Below are 13,498 nucleotides of genomic sequence, written 5' to 3' on the forward strand. Positions count from 1 at the left end.
TCCTGGGAGACTTGACAATATCCAGCTAAGGAAGAGGGGGTGTATTGGGAGGAAGACTTCTCCCTGAGTGTACCCAGCAGACTTCCCCCCAAAATCTCATTGGCCAGGATTTGGTCCCGTCCCCATGCTATTGCTGCAAGAGAGGGTGGGAAGTTAGTAGCCAGCATTTTCAAGGCTTGGCCAGGAAAGAAGAATGCTGTTCATGGCTGTATTTTTCTGTGCCAGTTCTTTGATTAGTTTCCTGGTGCCCGATTGTCTTGAGTGAGTTTGAGCCGGTTATGAGGACCCTATATGTCCCTGGCCTTGGTTCCTTCATCTGAGATTTGATGTCACCTTTAAGGGCTGATGAGAACTGAATGAGATTTATGTAAAGTGCCTAAAGTGTTGCACATAGTCGGTGCTGGAGGACAGTGTGGTATAATGGTCACCCAGGGTCATTGCTGTGTGACCTTGGCCAAGTAGCTTGCCTTCTCTCAGCCTTACTTCTCTTGTCTGTAAAATGGGTATAAGATGGTCCCCCTCCTTACAGGGTGATGCTGAAGAGTCTGAATTATCTGATTCAAAGTGCTCAGCCTGGGCCTGGCATGTGGTTAGGTCTTGATAAACATTAGCTGTGCACCAGGCCTCAGGATGGGCCCTGGAGATACAGAAGGGAATTGAAACAGCGCTGACCTTCCAGTATCTGCAGCCAGTGGGCAGAGGGGTGTGGAAATTAGCCCTTCTATTTATGGTTAAGAGAACGCTGTGATGGGGAAGCTCAGGGGTTGGGGAGCCCAGAGGAGGCACTGAGCTGAGTGGGAAGGGTAGCAGGGAAGGCTTCCTGGAGGTGGGGACATCAGTGTGAAGTCTTTAAGGGTGGGTAGGAATTGACCAAGGAGGAGAGGGGAGGAGAGGATGGGACTGCAGTACAAATGTTATAGTGTTTCTCCCCTCCCCTCCCCTCCCTCTTATATGCACCCCCCGCCACTTCTCCTCCCCTCCTCGCCCCTTCTTTCTCTTCTTCACTTCATTCATTCATTCACCCATTCATTCAGCAAACACTTACTGAGAGCCTCCAGTGTGCTAGGCACAGGGACAATAGCAGATATTAAGGCATCCAAGGTTTCTGCTCTCACGAGCCTTGGTTAGAGAGATCACATTAAAGAAACGATCAGGAAAATACCAGGTAGTATAACAGAATGTGTGAAGGAAAGGGTGCTAAGACAGAGAGGGTCTGGCAGCTCCTTTGTGTTGGGTGGTTGGGAGGGAGAGTCTCTGAGGAGCTAGATTCAGAAGTGAGAAGCATCATGGTATGCGGGCTACAGTCAGTTTGGGGCTGCTGGGCGGTACCTTTCCCGGCAGGAGGCAGCTGGGTGGAGGGAGCTGGGGGTCTCACCTTCATCGCCCTGGCGATGGGAGAGTTCCAGACAGCTGTGAGTCCAGGCTGGCCGAGGTCCAGGAACTCTGAGGCTGCCAGAATATGCCTTGTGCCTACCAGGTGGGTCTGTGGGGCCTACGGGGCGACACACTTTTGTCAAAATGCCAAGGCTGCCTGGCCGCCCCGCTTCCTGCCCTCCTGCCCAGCACAGCGTGGCTCCTGGGACAGTGTGGGCAGTGCAGAGGTGGGGCTGTCTACAAGCCGAGAAACAAGGCACAAGATAATAGACCTCTAGCCGGGTCGGGAGAAAGCCGTGCCCGTGTGGAGGCCTCAGCAAGCAGGGACCGAGTGGGGACCATTAGTCACAGCAGCTCTGAGATGAGAGGAGGGTGGCCGAGGGCTGGCGAGCTGGGCAATGGGAATGATAGGGGTGGGCCTGGGAGGCCAGAGGCACCAGCTCCCCAGCGCCCACTGTCCCCTTGCCCACCGAGCCACAGCTCTGAGAGCACAGGCCTCCACGCCAGACTTCACCACTAAGTGACTGTGCAGCCTTCAGCCTCTGCGCTCGCTGCCTCAGTGTCCTCATCTGTGTAATGGGGATAGTCGTTCTGCTCTCACGAGATAGAACACACATCACATGAACTTCAGCACCACCTGGGAAGGAGGGGACCGTTTTTATCCCATTTTAAAGACAAGGAAGGAGGGGCTCAGAGAAGGCAAGCCACTTGCCCAGGGTCACACCGTGAGGAGTCAGTCATGGGAGGCCTGCCCTTAACCATGTGTGTGTGGGGATGACATGAGATGGCGTAGGGCCTGGCCCGTCGTTGGTGCTTAGGAAATATTAACCGCGTCCTAGCAGTGTTTGAATAGATGTTGATTTGGCATGTGGGAGGACGTTTTCCTTCAAAAGTTTGTTCTCCAAACGTGAGCACTCCAGCCGCAGACCGCCCCGTGGGAACCTGACGCCATCCCACCTACCTTTGCCAGGGGCCTGCTTTGAGCATCTTTACCTGGGAGGCGGGTGTCACGATTTCCATTTGTGAGATGAGGCACCACAGGCAAAAGGAGGCCACGTGAGTGCCCCAGGCCACACGGTGTTTGAGTCTGCCTGGGACAGGTGGCCTTTGAGAGGAGGCAGCTGGGGTTTTGAGTTGGGCTCCCCGGCCTCCCAGAGAGGAGGGGAGCGCTGCCCGGGGACCCCCAGTAATTGGGGGCAGAGCCTGGTGGCCTCAAGCCTGGGTCAGGGGGCCCAGGGCCCACCCTCTCCTCTCCGTTCAGCTGGGGCAGGTGGGATACAGGGGGCTCTCCAAGGCCGCCCAGACCTGGGGGTCCTTGGAGCTGCCGAGGCGGCTGAGGCCATCTCGGGAAACCTTGTGCCCGTCACAGTCAGGCTTCACTTGGGGTTCACGGCCGCCCGAGTCTGAGGAAGTGAAGCAGAGAGGAAGAAGGAGGAGCAGGGCTAAGGCCCTTCATCCTGCCGCCACCTCTCCTGCACCCCAAATCCAGCCCTGTGCTGCCATGAGCCGGGGTGCTCACAGAGGCGGGGTGGCCGGTGTTGAGGAGCCCCGGCTTTGAGCTCAGCCTGGCCTGGGCTTGGGCCGTGCTCTGCACGCGGCAGCCGTGTGACTCGGGCTAGGGTCTTCCTCGTTCGATGTCTTGGTGTCCTCATCTGTACAGCGGGGATTACAACCCTTCTGGCTTATGCAGGTCAGGGAGGTGATGGAGCGCACAGTAGGCCCTCGGCGACTAAGAGCTACTCCAGTTCGTTATCATCCTTACTGCAAAGCCCAAATAAAACCACTCCGGGGGCCAGGGATGGGGTCCCCAGCACCTGGCACAGTGCTTGGCACATAGTAGGTCCTCACTCAAGTGCTTGTTGAAGTCAGAAGGGAGGAGGGAGGGGCAGGGAAAGGAAGCCTTCTCATTCCTCTAGCCTTTTATCATCCTCGGGGAGAGCCTTCAAATCTTAGGGTGTTGCTTAGGGGGCACTTAGCCCAGGATAGCAGGCTCACCGCTCAGGGATAAATTTCCTAGGGGACATCATGAATCCCTTATCCCAGTTCTAATTCTTGTTCCCCAAGAACATCTTGCTCTCTTTCACTAACTGATCCAAAAATGTGCAATTTCAGCTGCTCTGGTGGAAAGAGACGCGTTGTCCAACCCCAAGCAAGGCGACCAGACAAAGACCCCAGTAGGGTCCCCTTCTCCTTCCCAGAAAGCCTGAGGAGCGTGTGGCAGCGTTCCGGAAACCACTGCCCCAGAGCCACTGGGCAGCCAGCAGCATGAATCAGGCGGGGCCCTCAGCCTAGCCTGCTTCCATTTTTGAGGAGGCCAGGGCCTGCAGCTTTATTGGACGCCTAGCTCTTCAAAGAGGGGCTGTAATTACAGACTGGCCTTGCCACGCAAGGCGGGGCCACACAGCGGGCTCTCCCCAGTGTGGAAAATGCTACGTTCCACTTGAGCTCAGGGTGGGGCCTGATAAAGCAGAGAGATGAGTTCCTGGCTGTTTCTAGAAAGATTTCCTTTCCAGATGGTTTTTTTTCCCCCCTCCCCTTCCAAGGGTAATTAAGGGCATCTTAGGTCATTAAAATGACTATTTGAATAAGAGTGTGATAAATGAACACAAGGAAATTGTCTTGGGTTTGGTTTATAAATAATCTGGGATTGACTTGTCAGATCAAGTTATTTCTGTTTTTTTTTTTGTTGTTCCCATATCAGAATTCTTTTCCCTGTTGCCTTGGAAACAAGCCTAGGGAGAGGGATGCTGGGAGTTGTATGACTGGGGTTCAAACCTCAGTGGTTCCCTCATTTCACACGGTGGGCACGTCGAGTGCCTGCTGAGTGCCAGATGCTGAGATTCAAGGGTGAACAGGACACGTACCTGCTGCCCCTGGTCTCAGAGTCCAGTGGGGAGACTGACGGGTAAATTGAGTTACAGCTCAGATTGTTAATGATGCTTGGGGGTCATACGGCGAAGTGGGAGCCCAGAGGTGACCGCCCCCTGCCGGGGGGCATGAAGAATCAGGGGAGGCTTCTTGGAAGAGGGAGTACCCTAAGCTGAGCTGTGAAGGACAATAGATGCTGACCAGGTGAGGAACGGGTAGAATGGTGTCCTAGCGAGAGGGAACAGCATGTGCAAAGGGCTGAACACGAGGCAGCAGAGCACATCCCAGAGACCTTGTCAAAGTCCAGATCGTGAGCGACTCCTGTGGAAGATCACGGCTCCTGACATAGATGTATTGTGGGTCTGGGACAGCCGTCTGCCTGGGCCTGGTTCTTCAATGAAGTGAGAAGTCTGGCTGTTGGTCAGCTCTCCAGAACTTTGCTCCATCCCACGGGGAGAGAAAACAGGTTTAAGCTGGGTCGACAGGTCAGCCCTTCCCACATACGGTCCCTGGAGTTAGTCTCTAGGCCAGATGTCAAGAAAGGAAACTGTTTGATTTACAACCAGACAAGTCCTTCTGCAGGCATTTCTTGACCCAAGGAGGTCTGAAGACAACCAGAGAAGTGTGTGGAATAGTTACTGCCCTCGTGCATGGGGCTTGGGACAGAGTTGGCTATTTTAAGGGGTCTTAGAGGTGTGGATAGAGTCTGGCTTCTGTCCTAGAAGGAGGAGGGCTTTGGAATCAGACAGGTCTGGGCTCAAGTCCCAGAACCCCACTTGCCAGCTCAGTGACCTTGAGCAAATACCTTCAGCTCTTTAAAACCTCACTGCCCTTCTCTGCAAAATGGGGATAATTAATAAGAGGACTCACCCTGTAGGGTTGTTGTGAGGGTTGTGAGGTGAGGCGTATGGGTGGCCAGTTCCCGGCACACAGCAGATCCTCAATTAATGGTTATTATTATTTCTACCACACCCCCTTCCTTATCAGTATAACATTAGTATATTTCGAGGCTCAGGATGCCTACTTCCGGAATGTCCAGTCTTTGGGGAAACAGGATGTGCAGAGAGTCATGTGATTGAGACCTCCTGGGGGAGATTTGGAAAAGACTGAAGTTGCTGAGGTGGTCATGGGGTGCGGGGACGTCCAATAGAGGTGGAGAACAGGGGAAGGCAGCTCTAGGCAGGGATACAGGGGATACAGCATGTGAAAAAGCCCAGAGGCAAGACTGAATACAGCCATGCCCAATGGCCTTTGCGCATGCCATTCAGCCTTCCTGGAATACTCCTATTCATCTTTTAAGACCCTACCCAGATTTGCTTCTTCCAGTTACAATAAATGATCCTCAGTAAATGACCATCTTCCCTTTGCTCTTCTTTCCTCAAGTTCCTACTTTCTTGGTTGGGTTTCGCCTCCCCCACTTACATTCCCATCATAGTGTGTTATTCACTAGTCTGTTATAGCCCTTGGTACTTGTACTGCAAATGTTCATTTTTTTTTTCTGGCTTTTTCTTCCACCTGAGGGATTCTCTAGAGTGTTCATGTTTGTATCCGATTTGGGGGAGAAAATGATACAGCCTCAGATTTGAGGTGGCCTGTTGGGACACTCTCTCCCCTTAATGGCTGAGATCAGATAGCTATCCCGAGGTCTTCAGGGACTATAGGTCCCTTCAGGGTCAGCACGGAGCTCACACAAAGTAGCGGCACAGGGAACATTTGTTGAATGAATGAAGGACCGCATTCTGATTTCTGTGACGGCACACACTTGTCTAGAAATGGTGACCTCTGGGCCCCACCTCATACTGTGGATAAAATTCCCCTTTATTTCCTGGATCACAGCAGCTTCTCCAGAGTATTTTGGATTAATTATGTAAGGAGATGGCTTTCTTTCCGTTTTCATGCCCAGCAACATCCCAAGAGTTTCCTGGAGAGAACAGAAGAGTTTGCAAAAAAAGTCCTCTGGCAGGGAAAGCGCTCAGGCTGCCCCAGTTTTCAGAGAGTGACGCTTTTTATAGTCACACTTTCAGACCACATTGTACCTAAGGGGAGCCGGGAGCGGGGAGCAGACAAGCAATCTGTCTTTCCAGCTCCCTTCTGCACCCCTCTCCCCCATTGTGGAAGGAGGTGGGACCTTGTGATCCCGGCTGCTGCTTGGTCTCCTCTGCTTTCCCCAACATTTGTCTTCGATCCAGACTGATTTGCCAAAGGCCAGTCCTCCTCTACCTTGTCCAAGGTGCAAGGCTGGGGGTTGCACACTCTACCACTTAATAGCTGTGTGACCTTAGGCTGCTCATTGAATCCCTCTGCCTCAGTTTTTCCATCTGTAAAATGGGAGTAATAATGCTATTACAAACCTCATTTCATTGTTGGGAGGAGCAGACAGTGTAATACAATGCCTGGCACACACAGTAAGGGGTTCCAACAGCATCAGTGACAATGATGACTTTGATGATTTCATCTCTGAAGATCAGAGAGGCTCAGTAACTTTCTCAAGCCCACACAGCTAATAAGAGCCAGAGGCAGGTCTACAAACCCTTAACCATGAAGCTATATTGATTTAGCATATCCTGGGCTGGGGCTAGGGTGAGGTGACTGAGGCACACACCTAGGGCCCAAAATTTAAGAGAGCACCAAAATAATGGGTTATCAAAATAAATTACTTTTAATGCAGTATTTTTTAAAAAATCAAAATTAATTCAAAAATCCATGGTGAACAAACTGTCGACATTGTACATAAAGACAGGATCAGTGTCACTGATTTTTTCTTTTGCCTCTGACTTCAGTATGGGTCGGCACAACACTGAACGAGTCTCTTTTTGTTGGACGATAAGGTTTTTACGAATTTTTCACAAATATAACTGTGATGAACACCCCTGTATAGCAAAATGTTTGTATAGATCCTTCTCGTTTCCAGACAGATTTCTGGGTGTGGAACTGGATCATGAAACTCGGGATCAAAAGGCAGGCACATCCTCCCATCCCAACCTTTTATTATGAAAAATTTCAAATATACAGAAAAATCGTGCAGGACATACACATATACCTACCAGACAGATTCTATAATTGCTCACCTTTTGCTCTCTTTGCCTTAGAAAAATCTAGCCAGCCATCCATTCCTTAGTGTATACTTTTTTTTTTTGCTGCATTTCAAAATAAGTTATAGATACACTTCGGCATGCATGCCATTAACTGGTCATTGTTTTTAAGAATTTTGATCTTCAATGTTAAATTCCCTTCAGGAAATAATATACCAATCTCCGTTTCCACCTGTGGGCAAATGTATCTCTTTCGCCACAGCCTGGCCAACGCTGGGTGTTGTCACTTCAAAGGTGTTGTGGGTGCCGCTTTGATGTAACGTTTTGCCTCCGGAAGGGTCTCAGTAGATTTTTCCCACCTCTGTGTCCAGATGGTCTGTTAAAAAGTTGCGTCCCTTTCTAGATCTTTAGGTATTTCTGGTGCGGCTTTTCTGGGGTTAGATGGGGAGGACTCAGCTCTTTCTCATGACTGCTCCCACCCTGGAAGTTCCTGGCCCTCTGGGCAACTGGCCCACCCACTGCAGGAGGCTGGCTACAGACCAGGTGAGGAAAGTGGGCAAACCTTAGTGGCCAGAAGCCCTGGGACCCTGAAGGCGGTATGGGGTGGTGGGTGGGGCCAGACACATGTATGGAGGTAGGATCTGGGGCCCTGTGCACATTTTTCTCATTTGCATCATGGGGTGCAGGCTGCTACAAGAGGCCCTTGTCTCCCTCCCCTCTCTCTCCGCAATTCTGCTCCAGATCTTGGTTTCCCAATGGCCCAGGCACTATCCTGCCTCTGGGCATTTGAATCTCTTGTGATTTCTGTGGGTCAGGAATTTGGGAGCAGCTTGGCTGGATGGCTCGGGCTCAGGGTCTCCCGTGAGGTTGCAGTTGAGGGCCACAGTCATCCAAGGGTTTGCCTGGCGATGTGGGATCTGCTTCCAAAATGGCTCACTCACACGGCTGGAAGTGGGTGCTGCCTGTTGGCTGGGGGCCTCAGACTCTTGCCACGTGGGTCTCTCCACAGGGCTGCTTGAGTGCCTTCACAGCATGGCGGCTGGTAGGACCCAGCTGTGGAAATCACACACTGTCACTTCTGCCTTATCTCTTGGGCACACAGACCAACTCGGACTCATTGTGAGAGGGAACCACTCTGGGGTGTGAATAACAGGGGTCAGGGATCCCTGGAGGCCACCTTGGGGGCCGCCTACCACCCTGGAAGAACTTGGCAGGTGACGTCACCTCCCTGGGCCTCAGTCTCCTCCTGTCAAATGGGTTCACGTGAGGATTCATGAGTTAATTCCTATGAACACTTAGAATGGCATTGGACACTCAGTCACACTCTCAGTGAATATTAGCCACAGTTATAGTGTCCTACTGGACTGGGAGCCCTCAAGGGCAGGTGCGTCCTCAGTCTCTGTATCCAGTGCCTGGCCCGGGGAGGGCAGTCTCTGAATGTTTACATGAATCAGTGAAAGAATGAATGAGCAAACGAGCATCTGTAAGGACTGGGAATCCAGAGAAGGAGGAGATCTGCGTCAGCTCCATTGTCAGACACCTCCGTGAAAAACTTTCTCAAGTGAAGCCCTTTGATCAGTGTCTAGGGAGCAAATATTTGTTCAAAACTGAGATGACGTGGGTGGGGGAAAGTGCTGGGGATGCAGTCAGACTGATCAAAGTCTCACTCTTGGACTCGGCGTTTGAACGATAAATATTTACTGAGCTCCAACTCTGGACCATGTGCTGTGTCAGACCCGGAAAATGGGGCAGGGGCGGGGATGAAACAGCCCAGACCCATGCTCTGGTGGTACCCTTGCTGTGTGACCTTGGGCAAGTGAATCTACGTCTCTGAGTCTGCACCTCCTCATCTGTAACACAGAGGGTGGATCCCTGCTGGAAGGAGAAAGCTCCTTCCACAAGTGTGCCTCCCCTTAGGGAGGCTGCTGCTCACCGTTTCCGGACAAGCACCCCCTCCAGTCTCAGATGCTGCTGCCTCGCATTTCCCACCCCGCCCCCCCCGCCACTACAGCTCCACAAGGGTTAAAGCCCAGGAGCTCATGTGACCCAGTATAAACCATGAATCATTCCTGTTCATCCCTGTGCCGCGCCTGCCCACCCAGGATGGGGCAGATGCTGTGCCCCAGGGTTGCCATGGCAACTCTGCCTGTACTGAAATACAGCCCGGCCCAGTTCCTTCCTTGGGGGACCTCGGGGGTTGTTTCACCTGGCTGGGTGTTGCCTTTTAGGGAGGAGGGAGAGAAGGCTGGAAAGGCGAGAGAGACAGAGAGAGAGAGAGAGAGAGAGAGAGAGAGAGAGAGAAAGAGACAGGATGAGAGAGAGAGAGGAGCTTAGGGAGGAACAAGTGGAAAATAAGACACAGGGGGAGGAAGGAGAGGCTGGGAAACTGACAGAGAAATGGACCGCCAGAGGGAGACAGACTGACTGCCGGCCAGAGGTCCACAGACGCTCGCTGCCTGTCACCCTAGAGGCAGTTTCCCAACTGTTCAGCCTTCCCCGGGCCGCCTGATCTCCGACATACGTGCACACAGGCGCCCGCGTGCACGCACGTGCAGCCGCATCTCCCCTTGCGCCCGCGGTCAGGGCATAGGGCGGATAGGCTGCCGGGCACGTGCATTCACAGTCAGCTCCGCGGGACGGTGAGCGAGTTGGGACTTGGAGAGGAAGAACAAATGGGGGCGGACGTCAGCTCCCTGGGCGGCCGCCTCCCCGAGGCCCCTCTGGCATTCCTGGGCAGCGAAGCCCCTCGCTGAGAACGGGGGCTGATGTCATCCTGGGCTGCCAAGCCAGGGGACCCGGGACCCTGGTGGCTGCCTCCAGAAATGAGCTAGCTGCCCGCCGGCCCACAGGTTTGGAGCCCCCGGCCGGAGGACAGGAAACCTGCGTGGGCCAGGTGAGCAGGGCCCCGCCGCCGCCGCGGGTGCCTGGGGGGTGCCGCCTACCTGGGGGAAAGTGAGGATCCAGGTGCCTGAGGGTGCCCGGGGGCCACCGCCTTTTCCACCCCCACCTCGCGGGGACCGTCACGCCCTGGAGCCGGCGCGGCAGCCCAGTTCCTCAAAGCTCCTCGTCACCCGAGCCAGCCGGCCAGCCGGTGAGCGCTGGGAACTGGATCTTGGAGCGGCCAGCGTGTTTACTCACAACTCCGGGGGGTGGACTCGCAGCCTGACCCTGAACTGCCTCAGATTCGGAGCGAGCCCCGCGGATGCCGCTGGCTGCTGGCTCAGCGATGTTTATCTACTCTCGGGCCGGCTGAAGAGGGCTGCTGGCTTTCCTCTCCAGGCAGCCCAGAACTCCCGGCGGTGCACAGCAGGGAGAGGGGAGAGGACCCGGCGTTTCGCGGCTTTCCTGCCTCCCCACCTGCCGGCCCCATGGATTACCTGGGAGACAAACTCACGGTGGCCCAAACCCACATGACCCAGTGGATGGGGACCGTCCGGCGGTCCTTCCAGGAGGCCCTCAACTTAGTGACCAGCACGGTGGGCCCCGAGCGGGCGAGTGGGGAGCCCTCCGGCCGGACCCCCTTCAAGCGCACCTCGTCCTTCCGACACCTCGCTTCCCGCAGCCGGGAATCTTTACGCCGCTTCTCTGCGCGAAGCCAACAGAGATTTTCTTCCCTGAGGAAAAGGCAGCCGGACTCGGAGCCACCAGATCTTGTAAGCTTATTATGTTTTTCAAAATATTAAAACAACAGTGAGAACTCCTCCCCTCCAGTGCGGCCCCTGCCCCACTCCAGGGAGGTGGTGGGGTTCCCACAGATCCAACCGGGGAGGTTGCCTCTTCCAGAATAATTGTCCGTCTAGCCCGACCCTGTCCTGCTCCCGCGCCTGGGAAAGCGGCGTGTGGTGGCGATCCCCCTGACAGTGGACTTGCTCGCTCCCCCAGAGCGGTCAGGACATTTATACCGGATTCAACGTCTGTGCGGTCGGGGCTGGCACATGAGTCCGGCAGCCTCTGCCGGTTGATTTGTCTGCAAGTGCCGACACTCCAGCCCGACGCAAATGCTTCCTATTTTGGGGGAGGATTAGTTGGCACCTGCTTCATCTCCTCACACCCTCCAGGGTGGCCAAGTGTCCGTGTCATGCGCGTGTGGAGTTGTGACTTCTGTGGTCTTACAGTCGAGCAAAATTGTGAGGTCTCATCTGATTACCCGAGGTGGTGGGCAGATTTGCCCACTGACAAGTGAATCTTGGTGTGAATGGGCCAGGACAGGGGACCTTAATCTGGGTCCTGAGATTCCACCATCTCTCACTCAGGCAAGCTTGATGGGGCTTGGGGACCAGGGTAGAATGACATCTAATGATTGAAAACGCGACTTGCATCCAGGTTTTTTCTCAAGGACCTTACTAATGATTTGAAGAGGTGGAACTGAGCCCAGACAGGGAAAGGTACCTGCCTGGGGTAGCACAGTGAGTGAGTGGCAAAGCAATTGCCGGAACCCCAAGCTTTGAACCCCACTCAGGGCTCTTTCCAGCCAAGCTTCCAGTAAAAAGATTTCTCCAGACCTTCCTGATAACTTCAGGGAAGCCCATATCACTGACCCTCAAAGAGAGGGCCTGGTGTTTTCACATAGGAGACATCTGCCACCAGACTATGTGACCTGGTTCGCAGGAGACTAAAGATGGGTGAAGGGCTAAGCCAGCTCCTTCCCTGGGTTCAGCCTTGTGAAGTGTCCCGATGGTCATTTTGGGACCCAGCATTTAGTTATGGAGCCGAGGGGTGCACCAGGCTCTCAGCCAGCCCTCTGTGCACGCGAGGTCGCTGAGATCTCACGCCTGCCCTCAAGGTGCAGGATCCCAGCATCCCCTCGGCTGGCCCAGAGAGGTGTGGTGATTCTCCCAGGGTCACACAGCAACCAGAGCAGTCAGGTGCTAACATGTGCCTAATTAATATGACATCTCCTTCCCTTCTGGATCTGTGCTGCTCTGTGGCCCTGGACAAATCAGTAGGGCCTGAATTTATGAGACAGATTCCCCACCCCAACCTTTGGAAGGGGTGACTTAGCCCAGGGAGAGAAAGCCTCTCGTTCATTCTTTCTGTCCCTCTGTCTCGTCTCTGGGTGTCTCTCTCTCGTCTCTCTTCTCTTTCACTCTTGTTCCCTCTCTGGCAATTCATTTAAGGGTGTGGGGCTTGGTAACATTCAGTCCTCCTGCCCTGTGGCCCTAGGCATCGACCCGAGTCCCCCCAGGCCTCATTGCCCTGCTCCCCAGTTTGGTGAATGAATGAACGAATGAATGGAGATGGACCTTGCAGGGCCTTTGTCTCCTCTGTTCACTGTTGCCTTGCAGTACCTCCATCAACGCTGATGCGTGCTAGATGAATCTGGGCTGAATTCATCTGGTACCTTCCCATTTAGCATTTGGCATCTACCAGCTGGCATTGGGGTCGAAAGCTTGAATCTAACTTGGCCACATCCTGGCGAAGGGACCCTGACCCTTCTCAAGCCTCACTTTCCTCCTCTGTCAGTGGGGAGAACTCAGGATCATCAGGAGGTTGAAGTGGGTGCCCGTCGCAGGACTGCGCACATGATAGGTGTGCCTGTGTAGCCGCTTTCTGTGTCAGGTGCCATGATGTCCTGACTCCTCGGGATGAGGGCAGAGCTGGGATGGAGACACAGGCTGTTCTGCAGAGGGCCTGGGTTTGACTCCTGGCTCTGCCACTTTCCAGCTGTGCAGCCTTGGGTGGACTGTTCCCCTCTCTGTGCCTCAGTTTCCTCATCTGTGAAATGGGGGTTTATCCCCATTTCCCATTTACATTTCCCATCGTTATCACTTAAGGGCAGTGACCTGCCACCAGTAGATGCATGATGCCCATGGCCATGGTATGTGGGCCTTAAAAGTTAGCTACTGCAACAACCAAAACCTTTTCTCCCAAACCATCCCTTCAAAGATCCCCAGCGAACTGGAAAATCCACACACTCCCCTTTCACTCGGGGACTTCGCTTAAATATTTGTTCTATGGGAGGAGGAAACTTTTGAAAGCCACAGACAGTTAAGAGTTTGGGGCCACCTGCAGGAGCCGTAGCTGGGGCTGGGAAGGGGACAGGGGCGGGATTTCAGTCTTTGGGACTTGAACTCTTACTTGATTTACCTAAAGAGTCCGTTCTTCCAAATCCTGCCTCAGGCTCCTATTTACTCAGAGCCGAGTAGAAGAATCTCTGGCAGGCACAAAGTAACCCTCAAAGGCGTGCCCCAAAACGTTTTTCTAAAGGCAGCCTTGAAATAGTT

General features: G+C 53.8%; 1 protein-coding gene across 5 annotated transcripts in view; it reads left to right on the forward strand.

The window, feature by feature from the left end:
- The window catches only part of KIAA1671 (KIAA1671 ortholog), a 185,698-nt gene that overhangs the window by 110,137 nt on the left and 62,063 nt on the right, over nucleotides 1-13,498 (forward strand). The window contains exon 1 of one of the 5 annotated variants that reach the window (XM_060028260.1): nucleotides 9,675-10,927. The exons of the other annotated variants lie outside the window; for them this stretch is intronic. Within the exon in view, the coding sequence (XP_059884243.1) occupies nucleotides 10,643-10,927 (285 nt within the window). The 5' untranslated portion in view covers nucleotides 9,675-10,642. Of the gene's footprint in view, nucleotides 1-9,674; nucleotides 10,928-13,498 lie in introns of those variants that run through there. 5 annotated transcript variants of the gene reach the window in all.

This window comes from Delphinus delphis, chromosome 13, assembly GCF_949987515.2.
Source record: "Delphinus delphis chromosome 13, mDelDel1.2, whole genome shotgun sequence".
Classification (NCBI taxonomy): Eukaryota; Metazoa; Chordata; class Mammalia; order Artiodactyla; family Delphinidae; genus Delphinus; species Delphinus delphis.